This window comes from Elgaria multicarinata, chromosome 3 (genome assembly GCF_023053635.1).
Source record: "Elgaria multicarinata webbii isolate HBS135686 ecotype San Diego chromosome 3, rElgMul1.1.pri, whole genome shotgun sequence".
In the NCBI taxonomy this organism is placed as follows: domain Eukaryota; kingdom Metazoa; phylum Chordata; class Lepidosauria; order Squamata; family Anguidae; genus Elgaria; species Elgaria multicarinata.
This window is the reverse complement of record NC_086173.1, coordinates 142,164,014-142,188,292: the sequence shown is the minus strand read 5'-3', so window position 1 is coordinate 142,188,292 and position 24,279 is coordinate 142,164,014. Positions and strand designations below refer to the sequence as shown.

Sequence of the window (24,279 nt, the reverse complement as noted above, 5' to 3'; positions counted from 1 at the left end):
GCTTACCAGTGGAAATCAATCCTACTGCACTCGATGGAACTTACTTCGGAGTAAATTTGCTTAGGAACCGAATACACTTCTCCTTTTTGGCATTCGCAGACAAGGGAAGTTTTTACTAGTCTTTGCTCGGTTACCAAGGATTAACAGGCGTGAGGGCTCCGCTCCAGCCTTAGGCCTTCCAAGATCCGGGGCGCGTACCGAACCGGGCCCCACCGGCTTTCGGAGTCCCCCGCCCCGGGCCCAGCCGAAAAGCTCCGTCCCCCCACTCCTCCTTTTCTCTCCCTCCGTCCCTCCCAGCCTTCCCCTAACACGGCCACCCTCTACCAGGCCTATCGAAGCAGGGCAGGCTCTGGAGGCGGCGCGGGGAGGAGTTCGAGACGCCGTCAGATTCACGCTCGGTTGTCTCCGCCACCGGCCTCTCCTCAGCCTAAGAGTAGCAAAGAGCGCGCGCCCGAGCCAGCAGAGAGACACACATCGAGGCAGCTTCCCGAGCAGTAGCTGTTCCTGAGTGAGTAGCAGAGGTTGGGGCTTAAAATGGCGGGAAGGGGGCCAAGCTAGGTGGTCTCTGCCCTGAGCCAGTCAAACGGAGGATGTGTGTGTACTCGGGACGCCTGGGTGCCTTATGGGGGGGGGGGAGAGGGAGGGGCTCAGAACGCCTGGGTCCTTTTAAAGGACGCATGGGATATGCAATCTGGGTTCGTTTTTTAGGAGATAAAGCGAAGAGAGTGAGGACTCATGGGTTCTTTTGAGGAGGGGCTGGAATGCAATGAAAAGAAAAGGGACGTGCAGACCGGACCCCTGGGTTCCTTTTCAGGAGAAAAGGGAGGGGGAAATAATGCAGTCAGGACCCCTGGGTTCTTTTGCAGGACGCCTGGTGTTGTTTTTTTAAAGGATAAGTTGCAATGTCAGGATGCCTGTCTTTTTTCTTTCTTTTTAGTAAGGAGGACTCGTGTGAGGACATATACTCGATCATTTAGCAATTACTAGCTGCCTCAGGAGTATCAAATATTCTGTCGTTCCAGAAGGGGTTAAAGAGTGGTTCTCGCCACTCTTTCAATGCACACTAATGGTTAATAATGGTTAATGATGATGGTGTGGCATTGAGTCTGAATGCTGGACTATTTTTGCATTAGCAGAGGAGTGTCATTAAGGCTGCAATCCTGAACTCGCTTATCTGGAAATAAGTCCCACTGCAAACATTACTTTTGAGCAAACCTGCTTAGGGTGTCATATATCTAAAGTTCTTTGCCTGTGTGCATTTCTGGAGGCTGTTTTTTTGCCAGAATACCTGCATTTTTTCGTTAAGTGTGAGTTGCCACAATGCCTTGCTCTTTTTCTTTGATGAGGAAGAAAGAAAGGATTTGTCTGTAGGAAGCTGGAATTCATGATGTGTGACATCTTAGGGATGCATAGTTAGGACCTCTGGTGGGAGGGAAGAGTGTGTAGAAGAACAGTGCCTATGTTCTTTTGCTTTTCAAATCCATTTGGATGGTGCAGTCTGCCAATCTCTTGGGCTTCCTGAGTGTGTAGCTGCCCTCTAAGTTTCTATAGGGCTTTTCTCTTCTCAAGGTAGTGGTGTTGGGAAATGGGTGTGAAGGGGACCCTTGTTTGGGTTGAGGTGTAGGGAAGTGGTTTTTTTTAATAGGGGTTATCATCTGGCTTTTTGTTGGTTCTGCCAGAATGTGTCTTCATATTTTCATCCACTTAAGATCCAGTGCAGCAAATACTCTTTACATATCTTTCACTTTCTGTTCTGTTATCTTGTTCTGCCCTTGGACTGACTGTAAACCTTTATAAAGTGAGGATATTTTGAATATGATTTGATTAGGATCTTTATGACAGTAGTCAAGATACTGTTGGACATTGGAATTTGGTTTAGCTTGAGTGTTTGCTTCATATAAACAGAAGTCCAAATCAAATCTGAACCAATTGACCTGCTTTGCACATGGAAACAGACTTCCACAAGGGGTTCTGCTGTAATAAAATACCGCTTCCAACAGAAACAGACCAAAATACCTTGATGCATATGTCAGAAAATCCAAATGGCACCCAATATGGTGGCAAAATGTATTAGTAAACTAAATAATCCACAATTTCCTACCCTTACAGAACCAGAAAACCTGCTGCCTGAATTGGGCTGTCTCACCCTGCCTAATGGTAGAGCTGACGTTTGATTTCAGCAATAAGGCAGCACATGTGGAATCTCAGGCATTACTTCACGGTGTATGCTATACCTATGGAACAGGACAATGTTTTCTATACCTGAGTACGGCTGCATATGTGTATCATCCTCTACTGATTTTATGGTTCTGATACAGAAGCCCCAATCCCATTTGTGCCTCTATGGTGTTCTTTCAAGTTAAAGCAACCTTTATTACTCACAATTAATAAATGGACTGAGGCAGAAACATTTCCCTAAGGCTCATGCATGGCTAAATTTCGATTTGAAGTAGGTGTCTTCTGGTGTACAGTCCTAGTGCTTGCTCTGTTAGAATATGTGGATGGTTACGTACATGTTAGAAAATTGCCAATATTGCTTGGGCTGAATTTTTTATAAGTATTTTCTCAAGTTGCAAATCAAAGTTTGGTCATGGGTAGAAGATTCTTGCCAGATTGCAGTGGGACCATTGCTAACTGTGCTTTCAATGAGAATTTTAGTAAGTGCAGCTACTCTCACCACTGCAGCGCCTCCAAAACAGAAGAAGCTATACATCCCGAAATGCTCTATTCATAAACCTTTACTATATATATATAAGCCATAGAAACTTGAAGAGCTGAAGAGGTCAATCTCCCCAATTAAACACCTACTTAGTCAAGTAGCCCATGCCACCTTAAACTGTGAAGGGATACGAAAGAACAGTTACAACAAAATGTTTTAAATTTGCACATTATTTTCTATATTAATGTCCAAATGTTTGAAGGTATGCATTTTTTAATTTTTTTTATCTCCCGTCAGTGATTCTCAAAGTAGCTTGCAAACAGATAGTAAATAACTATTTATTTATTTATTTAAAGGATTTTTACCCCACCCTTCATCTGAAAAGGCTCACAGAGTAGTTTCAGTACCATCAGTAACAAACAAGATAGTTGCTACTTCCAGGCTTGCAATTTAAAAGACACAACTCAAAAAAGAAAGGGGATGGTGAGGGAAGAGGGGTTGGATGGGGAAAAATAAACCTCCTCCCCCCAGTTCTTAAAGTTACTTATAAAGTATCATTTGAGGGTGAGGAAGAGCCCGATGGAACTGATTTCTCGACAAAGCTGATGGGTTAGCCTTGCAGTCCAATTTCTCCCTCTGGTGCATTTTAATGGAGGAGCCCAATGGAGGTAGTCTTTCAGCAGAGGTGATGAAATGGCCCTGCTCCCACAATAAAATTCAGAAAACCATAAGCGTGCAACAATGCAGCAAAACTGCAATAACAACAGGTTTCTCATTACACTTAATCTATGAAAGCCCAGGCAAACAGAACTGTTTTGATTTGTCATCGAACGATAGGGGAGATGGTGGCAATTGAATAGATATTCCACAAACAGGGTGCCACTACACAGAAAAACCTATCCTCAGTTACTATTAGCAGGAGCACCTGGCGCAAGACACCTAATGAAGATCTTGGTTTAATTGGCAGGTTCTCATGATAGGAAGCAGTAGTGTGACTGCTGTATAATAAATACTCTAAGGATCATTTCAGTAGTGGAGTAGTTTTGTGTAGTTCAGCTGACCTCCCAGGGTTTCAGAGTCTGCTGGTGGTGAATATATAAGGAGCATCAATGTTGCTGCTTGATCCAGAGTACTAAACTGACCACCTGTGGACATTTGTGGTTGTGAAAAATAGTTGGATGGAACTACAAAGCATCTATCAGTTCAGTGGGCTTCTATGAGTAAATGTTATCTAAGCATCAACCTTCAGGAGATGGAGGGTGGGTCATGGGGAAGGTCCAATAGGTACACAAACAAATGTTGACAAGCGTGGTTAGCTGGTCTTTCAGGAGGAATCCATCAAGCAGTAAATGGATGTGAACAAGCTCCGTTTTCAACACGTAAGGAAAGTCTTGTCCTCACATGCATAAATGTCCAGCAATACCTCTGCATATTCTAGATGTGGTATGTTTTGAATGTCCACGCACGTAGTACATGATGGAAACTTACCTGCTCGGTGAATTTTCTGCCCAGCCACTGAATTAACTATTTGAGCCAGATTCAAGGTATTATTATTGACATATAAAGCCCTAAACAACTTAGGTCCAGGTTACCTGAAATATTGTCTCCTCCTATGTAGACCCATTAGGCTGCAACAATTTTCAGAGGAGGCCTCACAAACTCCCATTTGGCAGCAACATGGCAATAGGCCTTCTGTGTATTGGCACCTTCCCTCTATGATACGCCAGGCACCAACAATCATGTGCTTTCAACAATTATTAAAAACTTGTTTACCCTGTCTTTTTTCAACTATTAACTTGTCTAAATGGCATTGTGCTTTTATAATGATATATTGTTTCGTAATTTGCTGTAAGATGCTTTGCAATTTTAAAAATGAGAAGTGGTATATATTCTAAAATAAGTGTACTAATAGCATTTGGGAGATATAAACGCTGTACACAAAGCACTGTGACTTCATGTCCTTCATTCATTTCAATGGGTTTACAGATTACAGTGTTGTAATCATGCTACACATTACAGGATGTTGCCAAAGCCTCTTGGAGCCAGATAATAGCAGGGCAACCTTCCACATTCTGGTGCCCTCCAAATGTGTGGGATTACAATTCTCATGGCCTTTAGCCATGCTAGCTGGGAGTCATGGGAGTTGTAGTGAAGCTGATTGCCAGGAGATTCAGAACAGAAAAGAAAGTATTTCTTCAAACAGCACATAGTTAAACTATGGAATTTGCTACCACAAGATGTAGTGATGGCCACCAATTTGGATGGCTTTAAAAGGGGGTTACATAAATTCCTGGAGGAGAAGGGTATCAATGGCTATTAGTCCTGATGGCTATGTGCTATCTCCAGTATCAGAGGCAGTAAGCCTATATACATCAGTTGCTGGGGCACATAGGTGGGAGGGTGCTGTTGCACTCATGTCCTACTTGTGGGCTCCTGGTTGACAATTGGTTGGACACTGTGTGAACTGAGTGCTGAACTAGATGGACTCTTAGTCTGATCCAACATGGGCCTTCTTAAGTTTTTAAGTTCTTAGTCACACACATCTAGAGGGAATCAGGATGGGGAAGGTAGTGCTGGTATTTATGTATTTTTTTAAAAAATATTTATTTATTTTAACAATATACTGCTCCTTCATCCAAAAATAGATTCAGGAGCGGTATTCATTTAAAAAAAATCCCAGTTATCAATACAGTATTAAAATAATAAAAAGCAACATCACAGTGAAATCAAGTGGCAATAAATGAGAACTATACAGGCAGCTAAAAGAATGTGATCAGTTTAAAATGCCTGGTCAACTAAAACATTTTGAACTGGGGCTGAAAGGACTATAATGTCGGCACCTGTCATTCCTCCTCCTGGTTGGTATTTTATCAGGACTGAACCACCCAAGAGGCATTCTCTTTTGTGGATGCAGAAGGCACCTCTCTTACTGATGGAAATTGGGTTCCTGTCTGTTGCTTTGCAGCAGCAAAAACACAACATGTAGTAAAGTCATAGCATTTATTGAACAGATCTGAAAGGGAACGACACATGGGTGGGGGTTGCTAAGCAATCACTGCAACAGGGCTCCTGTGCTTTGGGTAGAGGATCAACAAACAGTTAGGTGGCAGGAGTAATATCCTTTGGGCTTCCAGCTGCATGATAGGATCACTCTTACCTGTTGTATAACTGTCTGTGGTGACGCTTGCAATGGAGCAGAAGCTTACCTGGAATAAGTAGGCTAACAGCCCCGGGGAGGAACAGCTGAGAGGATCCTGGTCATCAGATGGGCCTCCTTCATGATCTGTATATTGGATCGTAAACCAACAAAGGGAGAAAGTAATGAGCATCAGCCAGAATAATCAGCAGTTGGAACAGACAGTCCTTGGATCTGAATGCAAAGTAGGTGTTCATGGAGGAGTAGAAGGAAAGGAGTGATGCCATCTCAGTGCTCGTGTGTTAGCCTTAGACGGGAAGACAACAGTGCCGGCGAGTTTACTTCCGCTGTGGTGGTTGCAATGGAACTCTGTGTGTGGTGACAGGTTGCTCCTCTCCATGCATCTGGGCTGTGCTCCTGCAAGACAAAAGTGTCCTTGAATGTTAGACCAGCAGTGGCAATGGTTGGAGTGGAGTGCCTGCCAAAGAGAGCTTACCTGCATGTCGGGCTAAGTGCATCTTCTGTGCATGGGAGATGCTACTCCCTGGTGTTAAGGGAAAGAGAGTTAGAGCAATACAGTTCAGACACAGGATTATTATACTGAGTCAGACCATTGGTCCATTTAACCAAGTATTGTCAACACTGACTGGCAGTGGCTCTCCAGGGTTTCAGGCGGGATTCCTTCCCTCATGCTACCTGGAGAAGACAGGGATCGAACCTGGGGCCTTCTGCATGTAAAGCATGTGCTTTGTCACACTGAGCAATGGCCCTTCCCCAGGGGCCATAGATCAGAACTCACATATAGTAAAGACACAGTATTCACCTATAGCAAAGAGGAAGGTCAGGGGGAGACATGGCTGATGGTCACAGCATTTAAATATTTGTAGCAAGTGTTGCCCTCTTCTCTTGCTGTGTGGGGTGCTCATACTTCCAGGGCATTTGGCATGGGGTGACGCTTTTTAATTCTTCCCTCCCCCCTGAACTCAATAAGAGGGATTTTTTTTTGCACCAGGCTCAGCGCTAGTGTAAAGTTCTCCTGTTAATCATAGTCTGGAGGAGTACAGGATATGGCATAAGTGTCCTCTACTCCTATGCTGCCAATATCCTGCCCACAACTATGTTAGCTTTCCCACCGGTGTACCTTTACCGGCAAAACATCTGTGTATTGCCGCACATCCTTGTTTACATGAACATGCATGAATGCATGTGCAATGATCAACATAGATCTGAGGAGGCCTTTAATCAGAGGTGTGGTGCACGCACAGTGTTATGAATAGGGAATACACACACATTCTTTACAGAAATGAAAAATGGCTTGTTTAGTACACGGGCCTGTATATCAGCTCTAATGAGAGGCCTTTCTCATTTGCCCACCTGTGAGAGCAATTAGGTGGGTGTTCACATGGGAGAGGACCTTCTCTGTGGTGGCCCTAAACCTCTGGAACAAACTTCCATCAGAGGCCCACCATGCACCATCCTTGCAGTCTTTCAAGAAGGCCTTAAAACCTTTTTATTTTACTGTGGCATTCCCATGATGTATACTTTTATTGCTGCTATTGTTTTTCCTGCTGGTTTTATTGTTTTAATTGCTATTTTATTGTGAACATGTTTTTATTGCTTTTTTATTTTAATATTTTGTTGCTTTTAATGTTTTGTGTATTTTATTGTTGGAAGCGGCCTTGTGAGGTCCTCTGCCCTGAAAGGTGGCCAAGAAATGTTTTAAATAAAATACTTAACTAGAAAAGATAGATAAAAACGAAGACTGGGGATACTAGTATTTACCAGATAAGGAGAGACGGTTGTACAATGGAAATGGCAGAGCAAGGGGACTGGGACGCTCTGTGACTGAGGCGGTTGGGTATTCATGGTGGGCCATGGGAATGAATCGATTTAGGAGGAAAGGGAAACATATAGAGTAGGAGCAGCAATAATTATCTGACTTCAGAGGAAGCGGAACCCAAAGGCTTTCACTTCACTTCACTTGCAACCAGGCAAGCATGTGCAAGTTTGGAACAACCCTCTTTAATCTAATCAAGAAGGAAATGAGTATATTCTATGGATCCTGTGCCTCTGCGGCGGTTCAGAGCCTTAACAAAGTTCCTGGCAGCTTTTCAGGCTGTGCCTTCTAGAACCAAAATGCATCCTTGAGTCAAGGTGTCAGGATAACGCCAATTAAATCCATAGTGCACAGTGCCTAACTCATCTGAAGCTCCTCTCTAAATTTGCCAGTGGAATACTGGTATATCTGTCACAGCAATGGCATATCTTGCAAACTGCTGCCATAGCAGGGCTTCTGCTGTCCTATATGACCCCTCACCTGGTGGATCTTGAGCATAGGACTGCTCTGTTAGTCTCTCATTCATCACAGAGAATCTAAAGAGCTAGATGGTCCACAATAAAATGTGGACCATCAGTTGATAGTGATCTACTTTCTGCCCCTTCCTGCTCTAATGGATGGGAAGGTGTTATGGTGCTCAGAAGCATACAGCAGAATTCTAGAGTGCTTCCCCTGAACCTATTATGTTGTACATGTGGATGAGATTGTGGTGTTGTTACCATGATGTGCATCAGGTTAACCAGTTGAGAACCCTTGCTGAAACATGACAGTTACTAGAGTAGTGCTAAATAGCTGAGTGGTGAGTCATTGAATAAGTTTAAAGACTGCTCATTGTTAAGGATGAATGTTAATTGCATTGTCACTGCATTTGGAATGTTTTCTGGCTTCTTACATTAGCTTGGTTCCTTGGAAGTTGAGTCTCACTGAACATTTCTGTCTTCTTTAAAATGCTTATGCCAAATTCTGTATGTGTTTAAGAAGTGGAGAAATTCTGCACAAATGGCCCTGTAGTTCTCCTTGGAGATAGGATACATGCTCCATCTGTTATATATGTATAAAGTATCTCAATGCCAGAGGCAGAAACCTTGGTATAATGGGATGTAATTGTCAGTCTGGGAACAGCTTGAAAGGCTGACAGCATGGAGTTGTGTAATGAAAGTTACAGCCTCCTTTTAGTTAAATTTTTTTTTAAAAAAAAAACCTTATAAATCTCAATTTTTTAAAATGTCTGTGTAGTCTACAAGGTTCCAGAAAGCCAAGATACCTCTGAGGAATTATTCACATAGGTAGAAAATCTGCTGTTGGTGACAATTTGGGAGGAGCCATAGCTCAGAGGTAGAACACAAGCTTTGTACATAGACTATCCTAGTAGGTTCAGTTTTTGGCATCTCCAGCTGGAAAGATCTTAGGCAGTGAGCCTGGGAAATAGCTCTTCCTGAGGCCCTGGTTTAGATGGGCCAGCGATTTGACTCAGTGACCTGATTTGCACAACACGACAGCCCATCGTGGCATAATTTATCCATAAGGGCTGTCATGTCAGGTGGGTGGCTTGCTTTTGCTTGACATGTCATAAACCTATGTGGCAGGGACTGCATGGCGGTTAGACAACCCTCAAATAACCATGGCTTGTTTTAAGGTTTTAAGAGTTGTCTAATCCTCAAACAATACCTGCCACCTGGGTTCACATGACACAGCAAGCCCACAGGCACCTGGTATGATGCAACAGTCCCCACAGGTAAATTAAGCCATGGCGTTTTGTTGTGGCACGTGAACCAAGTCATGTTATTGCAATTCACGATTTCCTTCATAGCTCTGATTTCTGTAGTAGACCAGCCTTCCCTAACATAATACCCTCCAGATGTTTTAGACTTCAACTTCCAGAAGCCGCTGCCAGCATCGTCAATGGTCAGAAATGCTGGGAGTTGAAGTCCAGAACATCTGGAGATCTATTTTTTGCCTACCCCTGTTGTAGGGCATCTGCCCAGTAGAGTTTTCAGGCTTGGATCATTAGTTCTTTTGAAAGATTACACAGCAGAGTATGAGTCACACAATTGACATTTACACAATCAAGGCCTTCTGTAATGAAACCACATGGATATTACTTTGGAGCATCACTTCAGAGGTATAAGCTCATTCATAAGCTTAACTGTGCATCGTCAAACCTGTTCATTTGAACACCAAGCAAAACATCCTTTCAAATTCCTAGAAAACAGCATACAGCTATTTACACAATAGCTTGTCAAAGTCCATAGAATGGAATTAATTTTTTTAGATAAAAGAATCTAATTTTAGAAGCCCAGATGCTTCAGTGATTTTTTCAGCTCTCATATATTACATTCCTAATATTTTTCAGTTAATATTATTATTAGTATATAGTATTATTAATTAGTATTAGACAAATATTTCAGATTTCTAAGCAACAGTAGCACATTTTTAGGAATCTTCTTCAAATGGTTTTTGAAGTCTGGTATGTAATGTTAGCTGCAACTATGTCCTATTGGAACGTAACAGTGCAATCCTGTACATAGAAGTACATCCCCATTGAGTACAGTGGAGTTTACTCCCAGGTAAGTGGGAATAGGATTCTAGCCTTAGTTATGTTGAACTGTAGCTAGAGATGTAAAATTTCTGGAAATTTTGAAGCCATGTGGGGGGAAAACGCATTTTGCTTCGGGGGTGGGGGTGAGAAAATTGGGGTGGGTGGGATGAAAAATAAGCAATACTTTTTAAAATCCCTTTTGCAGATCTAAAGGCTCTTGGGACATCCTTTCCCAACCTGGTACCTTCCAGATATTTTGGGCATTGCAGCTGAAAACATCTGGAGGGCACCAGGTTGGGAAAGACTGCTTTAAGAACATAAAACAGCCTTTATGTTCCTAAAGTTACATTATGTAGAACTTGGTTTGCTCATTAAATTGTCATTATATTTAAAATTTTTGAAAGCAAACTTAGTAAATTTGTAATTGTTGTCTGAATAAACTATACTTTTAAATTTAAGATACGAAACATGATAATTTTATGAGCAAACCAAGGTATACAATTTTTAATAAATATTTCTATTTTCTATCTGACAAGAGGGAATTTCAGCAAATAGTCCCTGAAACCATCTGAATCATCAGAGAACCAGGTAGAACTGGAGGCAGAGGAAGACTGATATACAACACCCGTTCCTGTTTACAAGGAAGTTTAGGGACATTCCTAAAACTGTTCCTGTTGGTGGGGTGGAGCTTAGGGAAATCTGAACTGAAGGAAAAACTATTAAGTTTTTATTTAGCTGGGAAAGATCCCACTTAGGAATGGCAAACAGCCATATTTAATTTAAAAACATTTAAGCATTCACAACCTATTATTTGAAGAATGACATTTTATTGGTTTTGTAGATAATTTCCATGAATGAAAATCTTATTTTTTGTTCATTTTGGAAGGTTGTCTCTACTGGTAGCGTCAATCCCTTGCCGACATTAGAGGAACCAGGCTAATGAGTTTCTTTTCAGTAGAGAGGATTTATTCAAGTGGTAGCAGTAAAAAGATTTTATAGCTGAGGCAGCATTTCCTAGTGGTGAGGTCTAATTGAGAACTTGATTAAAAACTGTAGCAGTGAGTTCTAGAGACTGAAGCCTCAAAGTTAATTTTAAAAGAAGAAACATAGATAGGATAAGGCACACACTGTTCCGTTGCATCTGGTGACGGTGTGATAATCTATGGTGTTTTGTTGTTGTTGTTGTGTAGGTTTTAGATTAGAACAACACTAATTGACTGCTGGAGTATCTAACCAGAGCAAGCCCCAAAACATAGGACTTTGTAAAAAATAAATAAATTCCAAACTGTCAAGAATGCACATTTTCCTCCATATTATGATATGGTGACACTATTTACATGCTGGTACACTGAGCATGACTTGGAGCATCCCTAAATGTCTACATTAGATCAATAATTGTATCAGGGAATGGAACAAACAACTCTGCTGAGAATCTTACAGAGAGGATTTAAAAACATCCCCCCACCCACCCCGGCATGGCTTCATTATTTCCAGACATTTTATATCTCTAGCCTTTCTATAAATGCCTTCTTATTACATAGTTTTTAGAAATCATTTGCGAAGAGTAAAGGCTGGCTGACAAGGTATAAATGCGTTGTCCTAAATTCTAAAAGAAAATATTTAATAATCCATAGCTGTTCGATTTTTCACATTTTGGGGGTGGGGGGGAACAAAAACGGTCCTTAAGAAAAATGCAAGGAAACCTTTTTTCTCCTACCCCAAATTTCCCAGTTTTCCCCCCTGGGCCTTCACATCTCTAACAGTGGCTGGAGTAGGGCCAATAATGTTAGGCACCAACATTAATGTGGGTATGCAGGCTAGTAGGACCATCAACATGTGTGGCTTTGTTTGTAAGTTTGCTGTCATGGGTCGTAAAAGACTTGCCAAGCAAGGTGAAGGTAATTTTATGAAAATAGTAAGAAGTCCTTCATCTTCAAGGTAACTTTCAATAACCAATATAACATTTGTAGGTAAAATCTATGGAGAGGAGAGAAGAGCTGGGCTGGCAGGCAGGCAGAGGACACTGTCATGTTCAGGGTTGAGAAAAATACTTGACCTTTCTAGGTGCCAGAATTAAAACACATACCAGAGTAGCATCACCTTCGATAGCAGCAGACCTGGAAGGGATGGGGGAAAGACGTCAAATGTCTTGATTGTCAGTATTGCATCTCGGGGCACATGGGAACTTTCCAGCTATGCCTGTGGTGTATGTTTTACATCTGTATTGTGTGCCTGTCATAACTTTGCCACGGTTTCTTCCACTTTCTCTGTTCCTGCATGTCTACCCTGGGAAGTGACTGACATGCCACATTTTGCAAGCTTTTGACATGCACATCTTGCAAGCTTTTGTTCAAGAGGGTTGCATCCTGCGTGGAACTACAAGCCCTAGATTTGTGTGTGTGTGTGTGTCTTTTTCAGTGAAAGTTCTAGAAAAATCAGTGTGCGTGTAAGCAGCCTTAGAACTTGCAGGCGGAAGTCATTGAGCAGAGTTGGCTGCTTATTAAAACCTGGGTAGTGTTCTTTTGCATGAGATGCAATCATCTGTCGCTATGCGTTACTGTGCTCCTTGCTTTGAGCCTCAGCATTTGAAGTCTAGATTTCTGCATCGCTAGCAGTTCTGGAAACCCACACTAAATCAGTGAGGCAGCTATTGTACGTATCTCCTTTATGTGCTGTGTGTGAAGCGAGCGTGTGCATGTGTAAAGGGGGTCTGAAGAAGCTTGCCTGAACTAATTGCTTTAATAAATTATTCATTCTGGTGCTACACAGCAGCCTTGTGATCAAATGCAGTCTCTTATGCCATGGAGGAGACAGGAAGATGTAAATCTTTCTTTCCCCCCGAAGAGTAGTGATTTATCCGTCTTTTAAGGCCTTCAGGGATATTAAAGGTAATGGAAATTGGTCAGCAAAGCCAAGCTGATTGGTGCATAGTACCTTATTTCTTTCCATTTCAAAAAGCAAGCAATGAATATCCATTGGCTGTCGGTGAGTATTCAAGACGGGAGGGGAGGTGGAGTGCTGGATATATCTATTTCTATGAAACCCTGTGATGATTTCTAATGGGAACTCTTTTTATCACGCACTGCTACCCACAGGAAATTTGTGTCTAAAGTGAATTCATCAAAACTTTCAGTGTTGTTTTCCATAGTTAGTTGTTTTCACGTAAGTCATGTTCTCAGGAACTATTGTTCTGGATAAATCTTAAACCTTTAAGCTGCTTTTTTCTGTTCTCAAAGAGAGGACCTAGTGAGGAAAAAATAGGAACACATACTTAAAAAGTATTGTACATTTTAATGGCAAGGGGGTATAATCAGTGCTTTAATTAGAGGGAGGGGGATAGATAGGAGCCTCTTAATGAAATCCATTCACCGGACCCACTGACTCTCTCAATTTTTAGAATGTAAGAAGAACCATGCTGGATCAACTCAGGGGTCTATCTAGCCCAGCATTCTGTTCACACAGTGGTCAATCAGTTCCCCATGGGAACCCCAAAACCAGGACATGTGCAACAGCACCCTCCCACCCACATTCCCCAGCAACTGGTATACGTAGTTATATTGTCTATTATTCCTAGCAGGAATAGTAGCCATTGGTAGCCTTATCCCCCATGAATTTGTCTAATCCCCCCTTAAAGCCAGCCAATTTGGTGGCCATCACTAGATCTTGTGGAAGTGAATTTCATAGTTTAACTATGCACAGTGTGAAGAAGAATGTTCTTTTATCTGTCTTGAACCTCCCATCAATCAGCTTCATTAGACGAGCCCAGGTTCTAGTGTTTTGAGAGAGGCAGAAAAATGTCTCCCTATCCACATTCTCCGTGCCATGCATAATTTTGTACACCTCTATCATGTCTCCCCTTAGTCACCTTTTTTCTAATCAAAACAGTCCCAGATGTAACCTTTCTTCATAAGGGAGTTGCTCCAGCCCCTTGGTCATTTTCTGCACTTTTCTGCACATTTTCCAATTCTACAGTATCCTTTTTTTCTGTGCCATTTTAACCATTCTTTAAAAACAGTTTTAGCCTATTGTTCCACCCCCTACCCCACCTTGGTTGCTTTCTAAAAACAATAGCTTAGGGGGCTGTCACAAAAAGTAGGGGGCTCTGTGATTTCAGCACTATGTATAAACTGAAAGCACCTCTGACCTCTAGAAGGTGACTGTTTCTATATTGAGAAGTTTCTTTCAGTGAATGGAGGTAATGTAGCCTACAAAAAGAAGAAATAATGAGAGAATGGTATTGAGAAGAAAAGAACTGAGGTTCCTCTTCCCCACGTCACTTGTGTGTGGGGTGGGGAGTTTGTGTACTCTTGTACACAGTGGCCGGGTTCACACAGTTACTGGTCATGTGCCCAACAAATTATCATAATTCCCCTCAGCAGTACAGCTTGCTGTGTCATGCCAACCTGACCAGGGTGGCTTGCTGCCATGGGTGACAAACCACCCAGTGCCTTTCTGGTGTTGTAGGATTTGGGGGGCTTATTACAGGGTTCTGGCTGGCCAGGTTCACTCAACACAACAAGCTGTACTGCGCAGGGTAATTATGCTAATCCCCCCCCCAACATGTGACTTGCACATGCTGGGCTGGGGTTGGGAATAAACCGCCATGGCTTATTTCCCCTCCATGATTGTGTGAACTGGACCACTGTGTTAATGCTACAGGCATAAAAGGCCTACTTTCTAACCTGAATAACCTTTCTAGAGCCTTTAAGGAAATACCCGATGCTGTTCTCTTCTGTTTGCATTAATGCATTCATTTGGCTACTGTTTTTGTTTAGGCCTGTATGTTTAGTGTTTTGTGGTTACCAACAGTTGAAAACACATCTCATTATTTGCGAATGGGTGGGCGTTAGCTGTTTATTTTTGAAAAAAGGAATGGAGGCCAGCAACAGCTTCAGCCAAGATTGCACCATGCGGAGGCCTGTCTGTAAGTCCACCCGTGTTGCCTGATGCATTCACACCATTGTGTGGGCCTATTGTGACTGAATACTCCTTCATAGAATCATAGAATTGTAAAGTTGGAAGGGGCCTATAAGGCCATCGAGTCCAACCCCCTGCTCAGTGCAGGAATCCACCTTAAAGCATACCTCCTTCTTCCACTCAGAAAACTTTTATGTCAAAGTAAAGACTTCTACCCTACACTTTTCCTTGACGTGCTAGTTGTCTATGTGGAAGAACTTTTTAATTAAAAAATTCAATCGTGTCAGCCCCTACCTAAAGTGGTACAGCCCCAACTTTGCTTTATCAGCTTGGTGAGAATTAGGTTTGTGTGTGCTTAGGCCTCAGAGCCCTCTTAAGTCACTAAAGGTAATTAGGGTTTGGGGCATTAACCCAGCCGCTTCCCAAGCCAGTTTCCTCCAGATGTATTGGACTCCAACTCCCATTGGGTATGCTGTCTGGGGATGATAGGAGGTGTAGTCAAACATCTTGAGGGCACCAGGTTGGGGAACGAAGCCCCTGAATAGTCCAGCCAGGCCTGGTATAGACAGAAGGAGCATAGTCTTTTGCCCTTGCTTGGTCAACCAATTCGTACCTTCTGCCTACTGTACTTCACCCCGAGCCCTTGCTTTGGTTCAACCCCTCCAGCTCAAGTGACGGATCTTTGGGTTTCTGGGTTGGAGAACGTACACCAAATGTGAGTTGGGAGGGGACGTGGTAGGGCTGGGAAAGAATCCTCCCTGGAGAGCTGCTAGGTGGTCCAGTTGTCTGACTCCGTATAAGGCAGAATCCTATGCAACTCTAGATTGGAGCCTGGCCTTGACAAGACATTGCAAGCGGTCGGGCTGACATATATAGAAAATCTATACCAGTAGAATCTATATAGACATATTCTTATTTAAAACAAATATTTCCTACTGGTGACACAGCTTTGAGTGTTTTCAATAGCAAGTAGGTAGCACCAATGATTATGGTATGATGTGAGTGCATCACACAGTGTGGGCAAAGCTGCAACGTGGCTGCTGTTTTGTGATCTTGATTTAGCTGTTCCCATTCTCTGTCTCCCTCTGCTAACAATTTCTCCAGGAAGGGAAATTGAGTGAGATTTTTTTTTTCCAAGGATGGAAAGCAATATTTTTTGCAACTAATTAGATGAATTTTCTAGAGAAGATTGCAGCAGGAGTGCTGTCTCTAGCCAAGTATTCAGTTTGCATTGATCTGATGCTTTGTATTGCTCAGGGTTCGTGCTTTGCCATGGAAAAGTGGGTTGCCATTCAGACTGGTTTGTAGTTATTCTATCATTATGAGAGACATAGCATGGTGCCTTGCTGACAAGAGAGAGTCCTATTATATTGTACAATTGTACTGGAAGCCACATTCTTCTTCAGTAGTGACAGAGATCCCCATTTGCTGTCTGTTGAATCTAAAGAGCAAATTCTTTTTTCGGCTTTGAGCCACCCGTAGTTACTAACCATTGCTAGGACAAAACCTTTGTGTTTTTTCTTTTTTTCTTACTTTGCTGGATGAATGGAGAACAGGAAGAGAATGTGTTTGCCAGCACTCCGGCCTTTAAAATATCTGATTAGACCTTACTCAAAAATAAATGTTGATCCTTTTAAATACCAAATTCTTGAGGGACTCATAATTTGATGATCCTGCTGTTCATCAATAAAAGGAAAATACTTGCTTCTAATTTGGAAGAGGAGAAACAGAAGGTAATCTCTTCTACATGAGCAAATACCATCTAGATTAGTGATATGCGCAGTACATCTACAATGCAAACGTTAGAAAGGTTTATACCAATTTAATTGTCATGATGCCACCCCACCTACCCAAAGGATTCTGGGGACTGTAGTCTGCTCAGGGTGCTGGGAGTTCCCTGTTGGAGATCTTTAGTCCTCTTCAGAGATCTACAGCTCTCAGAATTGCATAGAATGTGTTGCAATATTATTTATTTATGTATTTATTGCATTTGTATACCACCCCATAGCCGAAGCTCTCTGGGCAGTTCGCATAAGATATTGGCATGATGTTGGCATCTCAGGATCGTTTTGGCTGGCTTCAAACGTGAGATTTCAATCAGCTCCCCAAATACTGCTGCACCTCGCTTCACCATAAACTTCAGTATGCCTACCTACCCAGAATTCTGCTGGGTAAGGGAATGATGGAGTGACTTATAGTTTGTGATGTAGATAATGCTTGCAGTTGAAATGGGATGTTTTGGGGTGGGTGGTTGAGAAGTTTGAAACAGTTGAATTAGTTTTAAATCAGTCTCTGGGTAAGAATACCGTTAAGAGTAGATGTCGATGTATTTTCTTTAACAGCTAGAAATCAGTTTGAAAACACATGCATGACCAGTGCTCAGGCGGTTTCTGCTTTTTGTTTGTTTGTTCTGTTCTTTGCTTTTTCATTTCCGTTCCCCACATTTCTGCAAAACCTATGATGACTTAATGTGGGAGAACCTGGAGCAATGATGTGCCCATGGCTATCCAGTGAGTAGCATGAAGCAGTGGTTCAATGCAGCATCCTTTTCTAAGTCTGGTACTCAGTGCTGCTTCCCATGAAGCATTCAAGGATTATTGATTAATTTTGTGTGCTGTTATCTCTTTAGCCAATTGCATGGTATATTTATCGCCATGATGGCCAATGAATCATGACTCTCAAATTGTAGCACTATTGGCTTATTTTCCATTTGGGTGAATTTGAGTTTTACAATTTTCCATCTGTACAGTAGGCACAAATATTAATTAAATGGAATGGGTTTTGTCTCGTTAATACAGAGGTATATCCAGCTCACAAATACACATTGACACGTATACACAGAGTAAGAGGGAGATCCTTCGCACGTGTCTAGCCATACTGGGCAACATTTCAAAACTGGCTGCATTTGCCCACATTAATTTATGTGGCATCTTCAGAGTACAAATCATCTTCAGAGACCAGCTGCTCATTATTTAACAGAGGCAGCATACAAACTGATTACCATTTCCCCTGTGAGGCACAGCTCCTCTGTGTAGCTCTAAAGGATGCAGGAAGGTCAGTAGAGGGAAGGTATTTCTTTGTAGACGATTGTACTTGAATTGCTTTGTAGCTTGAATTCAAGACACAGACTTCTGGCAGAAAGCCTGCCTTTTGAGGGGTAGAAACATTGCTGGCTGGCTTGTTGTTGTTGATCTTCTTGTAAGTGCTCATAGTTTGCCATGCCTCTTTCCTCCTCCCCTCTTTTTTTTTTTACAGGGAGGAATAAGTGGTGAATTGTGTAGCCTGTCAAAAGACTTCAAATAAATCCAGACTCGCGTAGATCGCGCATTGGAACAAATGGATAATGGAGACTGGGGATATATAGTAAGTATTCTGGGTGGGCTGTGGGAGCCTGGTAAGTTTCCCCAGGGGTTGTGTGAGTCTGCACATGTGTGTAAATCTGACTTTCTGTGTTATTTTCCCAAGCAGCTGGCCTAACAGAAACCCTGTATTTAGTAATACTTTAACTGACTAGAGACTTACAGCTGAAGATTTGGCCATGTATTAATTAGGGCAAGGGGAATTGAGGGGGCCTGGTGTTTATGCTGGTTGATGGGCCCTTAAAAAACTTATCCTCCAATATATTTGTTAAGTCTTCAAAGAACTAAAAGACTCATCGTGGTTTTGTATTTATTCCAGTCTCTTTTTGTTAATACCGCACATAGCAGGGACAGACGACCTTTTTGACAGCACACTATACAAATCTTTTGAACCCACAGCTTTCAGCACTAATAGAAACCTATTTCACAGAAAGCAAAATCTTTTTCTCTCCCCCCTCCTCTGCTGCCAGCCAACTCATTCCCCCATCACCTTGTGTTTCTCTCTCTCTCTCGTGCACACGCGCACACAAACACACCCATCCATCCTCTCTCTCTCTTTTTCATCGTTGTTTCCTAAGAATGTCTCTGAGCCACATCATGAAGCCCAGAGGTATTCATGGGAAATGAAGATGGCAGCAGCTGGAAGCTCTCACTTTGCTTTGGTGTCTAAGAAATGGGGACCCCCAAAAATGGAGCAGAGGGACCTTCTACAAGCAGAGCTCTTCTTGCAGAAGACACATCTTGGTCCTAAACCTATATATTGTAGATGTCTCTCCCCCCACCCCCGACACACACACATTACCACTAAAAAAGAAAAGGTGTGGAGAAAAACATACTGTTTGCTCAGCCTCCAGGGACACCTTAAACTCTTCAGTGGCCAGTCTGCCACGAGTGACAAAGGGAGCAGTGTTTTGTGGCAGACCTTGGAAGGCTATATATGGTGGGTCTGTGTTCCTGCTTGCATCCTGTACAGGGCTGCTGCCTGCTCCCAGCTCAATGGGTTAGATGCAAAACCACACCAAGGCACGTCTATAGATTTTGCAGAGTGCATAAGGTTAGCACCATCTTATACTTTGAATTAGATGCTTGCCACAAGAATTAGCCCCTGTTAATGTAAAATACAGGTGAATGACTTTTGCATCTCTTAATAGAGCCTTGTGAATAAGAACTGAGGGAGGCATTCAGCCATTCCTTCATCTCGTTGCTCCCTCCCCATCTCTATGGACAGGAAGGGGGTGCTTGTGTGCAGGGGTGCCTCAGTAAAATGGGGGAAGGCACCCCACATTTGAAGCACTGCCTCCATCTCACAGTACATTGACCTGTGAGCCAAAATTGTGCATGCACAGTTTTGCTCTGTGATCTCAAAAGGAAGTGGCTGGTGAGGTGTGAACTAGACACAGAGCCAGAGCAATGTGCAGTGAGTTGCAACACAAATTTGGGGCTGCATTCTGTCGTCTGTAGGAAATTGTTACTTGACATAAGGGAGCATCTAATTACAAGGCTATATGAATGCTTCCGTGAGGATGGAGAAGTTATGTTCCAGTTCAAATAAGTAATTTGAGGACAAAGTTTAAAGGCAGATTAAGTGTTGTTCTGTCTTATTGTGAACTATGATCAATTACTAATTCATTCCATGTGTTCTTGATAATAATGTCACATATTAAGTCACACGGGTAATATACAGTTCCTATTTTTTTAAAAGTGCTGGTACAGCAGTTTTCTTAAGCGTGAGTTAAAGAGCCGCTTGAGATAGTTACATTTTCTTATGTTAGTTTGAAAGAACCCTGAAACATTTTTCTTTTTCCTCCTTCAAGATGACTGAGCCAATCACTCTAAATGTGGGTGGACACTTGTATACAACATCGCTCACTACTCTCACGAGGTATCCTGATTCGATGCTGGGGGCCATGTTCAGAGGAGACTTCCCCACTGCCAGAGACTCTCAGGGCAATTACTTCATTGACAGGGATGGACCACTTTTCCGGTACGTTCTCAACTTTTTACGGACATCAGAGCTGACTCTGCCTCTGGACTTCAAGGAATTTGATCTGCTTCGAAAAGAAGCAGATTTTTATCAGATCGAGCCCTTAATACAGTGTCTTAACGACCCCAAACCTTTGTATCCCATGGATACCTTTGAGGAGGTGGTGGAGCTTTCCAGTACACGCAAGCTTTCAAAATACTCTAACCCGGTGGCAGTGATCATAACACAGCTAACCATCACGACCAAGGTCCATTCATTGCTGGAAGGCATCTCCAACCATTTTACTAAATGGAATAAGCATATGATGGACACGAGAGACTGTCAAGTTTCTTTCACATTTGGGCCATGCGATTACCACCAAGAAGTGTCTCTCCGAGTCCATCTGATGGAATACATCACAAAGCAAGGCTTCACCATCCGAAACACGAGGGTCCACCACATGAGTGAACGAGCCAATGAAAATACGGTCGAACACAATTGGACTTTCTGTAGACTGGCACGGAAGACTGACGACTGATTTCCCCTTCTTTCCCTGCCTTTGGTTTACTCCCCGGAAGCGAAGTAGCAGCTTCTCAGGACAATGGATTGGAGACCAGAGCCTGGCTTTGACTTAAACAACATTGCAGGCTCTCTTTATTTTTATTTTGTTATGAATATTTATTATTTGCTTCTTAAGGACTGGAGAACAGACATACTCTGACCTCTCATGTCTTTTGTCTTGTAAGAAACGTATGCATGTGCCTGCTCAGACTGTCAAGACACTTTTTAAAAACAAAGGATGAAGCAAGTGGACATTCTTAGAAAAACTGCAAAAATAACTACATAAGGACAACTTTTTCTGTGGTGTTTATACAATACAGTGTAAAGTGCTAAAAATCACCTACTGGTTTAAACTGTGTTTAATCCAACTGGTGCTATAACAAACCTCTGGGACCAAAATGGAGGATCAAATCCAGCATGAATATGTCCTGCACAAGCCACACTGAAAGGAACCTGGAACAGTGCAACAGGAGCTTGTGTAGACGTTCCCTCTGGACTGTAGCCAGAATGGTTAAGGTGCCCTTGGAAAGCTACCATCATGTAATCTAACCTAGTTTTCTTAAATCAGTAAGCAAAGCAGTGTTGTAATAATTTATTTACCATCAAACCTCTTGAGAGCAAACCCTGCCCCTGGTTTCATTTTCAAAAGTATGGTATTTTACAGTTATGGTGACTGTTCCCCCTTCCTATGCATTATAAATCAAGCAACCAAATATTATCTGCAGCTCTGAAAATGCAATTAGAAGTATTTATATTGGATTCTGAATGCAAAAACATCCCTGTGGTAGAATTCTTTTATTTTTTAATGCCTGGTGCAATATTATTCCCAAGTGTAATGCTTGCCAGCAAGAAGCTAATAAAAACATGAAATATGGAAGTCAGATTTGTAATCTTTTGTTTTTGCTCTCTTAATAAACTTGTCCGTTTCCTAAAAAAGAAGATAAAATTGAAGCAGCTTTTCGGGGAATGGGGGGAAGAACCACCAAGGAAATTATTCAGTTTAAAGTCTGGCTAGGATTTTCAAAGCAAGTGAAATCATAGAATCATAACGATAAGGTCACAATGAACTTAATCAGGGTTTGGGACTCTAAATTGAAAATGGCAGCTAGGTTGAGCAACATGAATAGGACTGTGGTGATCCTAGCCTTCCCTTAGATTAAGGATGGCCAGTATTCTGGAAAAGCAAAAATGTCACTGTGAATCGGAATCATTCAGGGAACTTTCAGGAAACCATAGTTGTTTCTCAGCTCCACCCCTCCCAATGTATGGCTGTCTGAGTGCTACAGCGCTGCTTTTAAGCTTCTGCTAATGGATACAAACTCTTCTAAAATCTGACGGTCCTTGACATAGCAGAGCAGACAGTTCTGGCTCCCTGAACAGTATTTGGAAAATATAGCGTTCTCCAAGACTACGGAAGTTCGCCTGTCTTGCTATAAAAAGAAAAACCAAGTTTCTGTTTTTTCATAGGTGGAGAGAAACTCAAATGAGAAATCAAATGCAAATTGAAGCGCTTTCTACGTACGGTGCATTTTAGGTATTTAAATGAATATGCTCCGGAAAGACCATAGCTGGGGACAATCGTTGATGAGGTTGGGCAGTTGTTGGGGGTCTATGAACTCCCAAGCAGAGACTCAGCCTGGTGCATCCCCTAGTTCACCTCCATTGCTCTTTTGAAGCTTGAGATGCCAGAAGGGAAAGCACATAGGGACAGATATGGTGCCCCGATATTGAGGGTTGCCCCCCTCTGACAACAGCCCACTGGCCGGGGGCTCCCAGCAAGCTTTCTGGGTGGTCAGAACAGGCAGTTGGGCTTTTTTCCCCAAGAGTCAGTGCTGATTGTAGAAGGGCCGGCCACTGCTTCATTCCCTCACAGTGCTTCTGGGCCACAATGCAATGTCACAGAAGGACGCTACTTCCAGGGTGGGACCCAGATACATTGAGGGAAAGAAGATAGCAGCTGTTGCAGCTTCTCTTTTCAGGTCCTGGTCCTTACATTAAATTAAAAATTAAATGAATAAATGAAGTTGATGAACCCTCTGGTGCCCCGGACCTTGCTCAACCACACTGTGTGGTGATGCCAGGCCAGCATAGGGGTCACAGCATGGCATGTTCTTCATTGCATCCCGACAGCGTGCTTCTCCTAGAACAGTGGTTCTCAACCTTCCTAATGCCGCGCCCCTTTAATACAGTTCCTCATGTTGTGGTGACCCCCAACCATAAAATTATTTTCGTTCTTCTCTACACGATCCATTGTCATGGGATGGTTTGCTAATGAAAATAATACATAACAATAGCTTTAATAATACAAAAGATGATACATGACATAGTTCAGTCAATACAGTTTCCGAAGACCATCGGAAATATGTGTTTTCCGATGGTCTTAGGCGACCCCTGTGAAAGGGTCGTTCGACCCCCAAAGGGGTCCCGACCCACAGGTTGAGAACCGCTGTCCTAGAAGATCAGGCCTCTCGGGTTGCATCCGTTCGAGCCTGAGCCCTGTTCTTCTTTACTGGAGTTTGGGAGACGGATAAAGGTGGAGTTTGGGAGACGGACAAAGACTGCAGATGTAAGTGAGGGGGGTGTTCTTGCTGTTTGTGCTGGTGAGTCACAATTTTTGCCTGTCTGAGGCATGGTCCGCTGCAGATCTTTGCCCAGAGAGCAATAAAAAGACAGCCCTGCTCAGGGAGCTTTGGCATTAATCCACTTCAAACACTTTAGCATCTGCTGAATTTAGAAGTATACAATTGCACCAGCCCCTTACATTGTTGTTTAGTACCTTTCTAGCCTGTACATGGCCTTGAGAGAGTTCCACCCTTAAAAGCAGCCCAAAAATCATTTGGGGCACAATCCTATCTGGGTAGTTGCCAGCTTCCAAAATTGGAGGCTGCAGTCTACCCTATGCAGGGCAGCTGGAGCACAGAGGGGATCCTCTCCTCTGTGTTTCAGCCACCCTGCATTTTTGCCGAGACGAGCAATTTCACCCATTTATGCATGGCTTCCAGGACAGGGGAGGAAAGGGGTCTGGAGGGCCCCACCCCTTTTTTGCTCAGTTTCCAAGTGTGGAGACGTAGTTGGCGCGGTGAGAATCATGCTGGCTACGAGGGAGAGGTGTGGGGTAGGGAGAGTGATTTCTGGGCTCCAAGGTCAGCGCCCTGATTCAAACCTCGGTTCCCAGAAACTGAAGAATCCTGTGGACCTCTAGACAGTGTCTAGTAGCCGTAAGGTTTCTCCCTCTAAATAACTTAAGATATGGAGATTTGTAGTAATGCAAATATAGCTTAGTGTTCTGTATACAGTAGAACACACAA

At 42.7% G+C, this 24,279-nt stretch overlaps 1 protein-coding gene across 1 annotated transcript; it reads left to right on the top strand.

Annotated features, from left to right (window-relative positions):
• Nucleotides 1-438: 438 nt before the first annotated feature.
• KCTD6 (potassium channel tetramerization domain containing 6) lies at nt 439-21,840 on the top strand. The gene is made up of 3 exons (XM_063122103.1): nt 439-508; nt 18,344-18,451; nt 20,262-21,840. The coding sequence occupies exons 2-3, from the start codon at nt 18,425-18,427 to the stop codon at nt 20,946-20,948; spliced, it is 714 nt and encodes a 237-aa protein (XP_062978173.1). The 5' UTR covers nt 439-508; nt 18,344-18,424; the 3' UTR covers nt 20,949-21,840.
• Nucleotides 21,841-24,279: the final 2,439 nt, after the last annotated feature.

What these genes read in the sequence shown, in the direction of transcription:
- KCTD6 (XM_063122103.1), top strand. Translation starts at nt 18,425, where the DNA reads ATGGATAATGGAGACTGGGGATATATA. An exon ending in ATGGAGACTGGGGATATATA is followed by an intron (nt 18,452 to 20,261) that starts GTAAGTATTCTG and finishes TCCTCCTTCAAG; the next exon opens with ATGACTGAGCCAATCACTCT.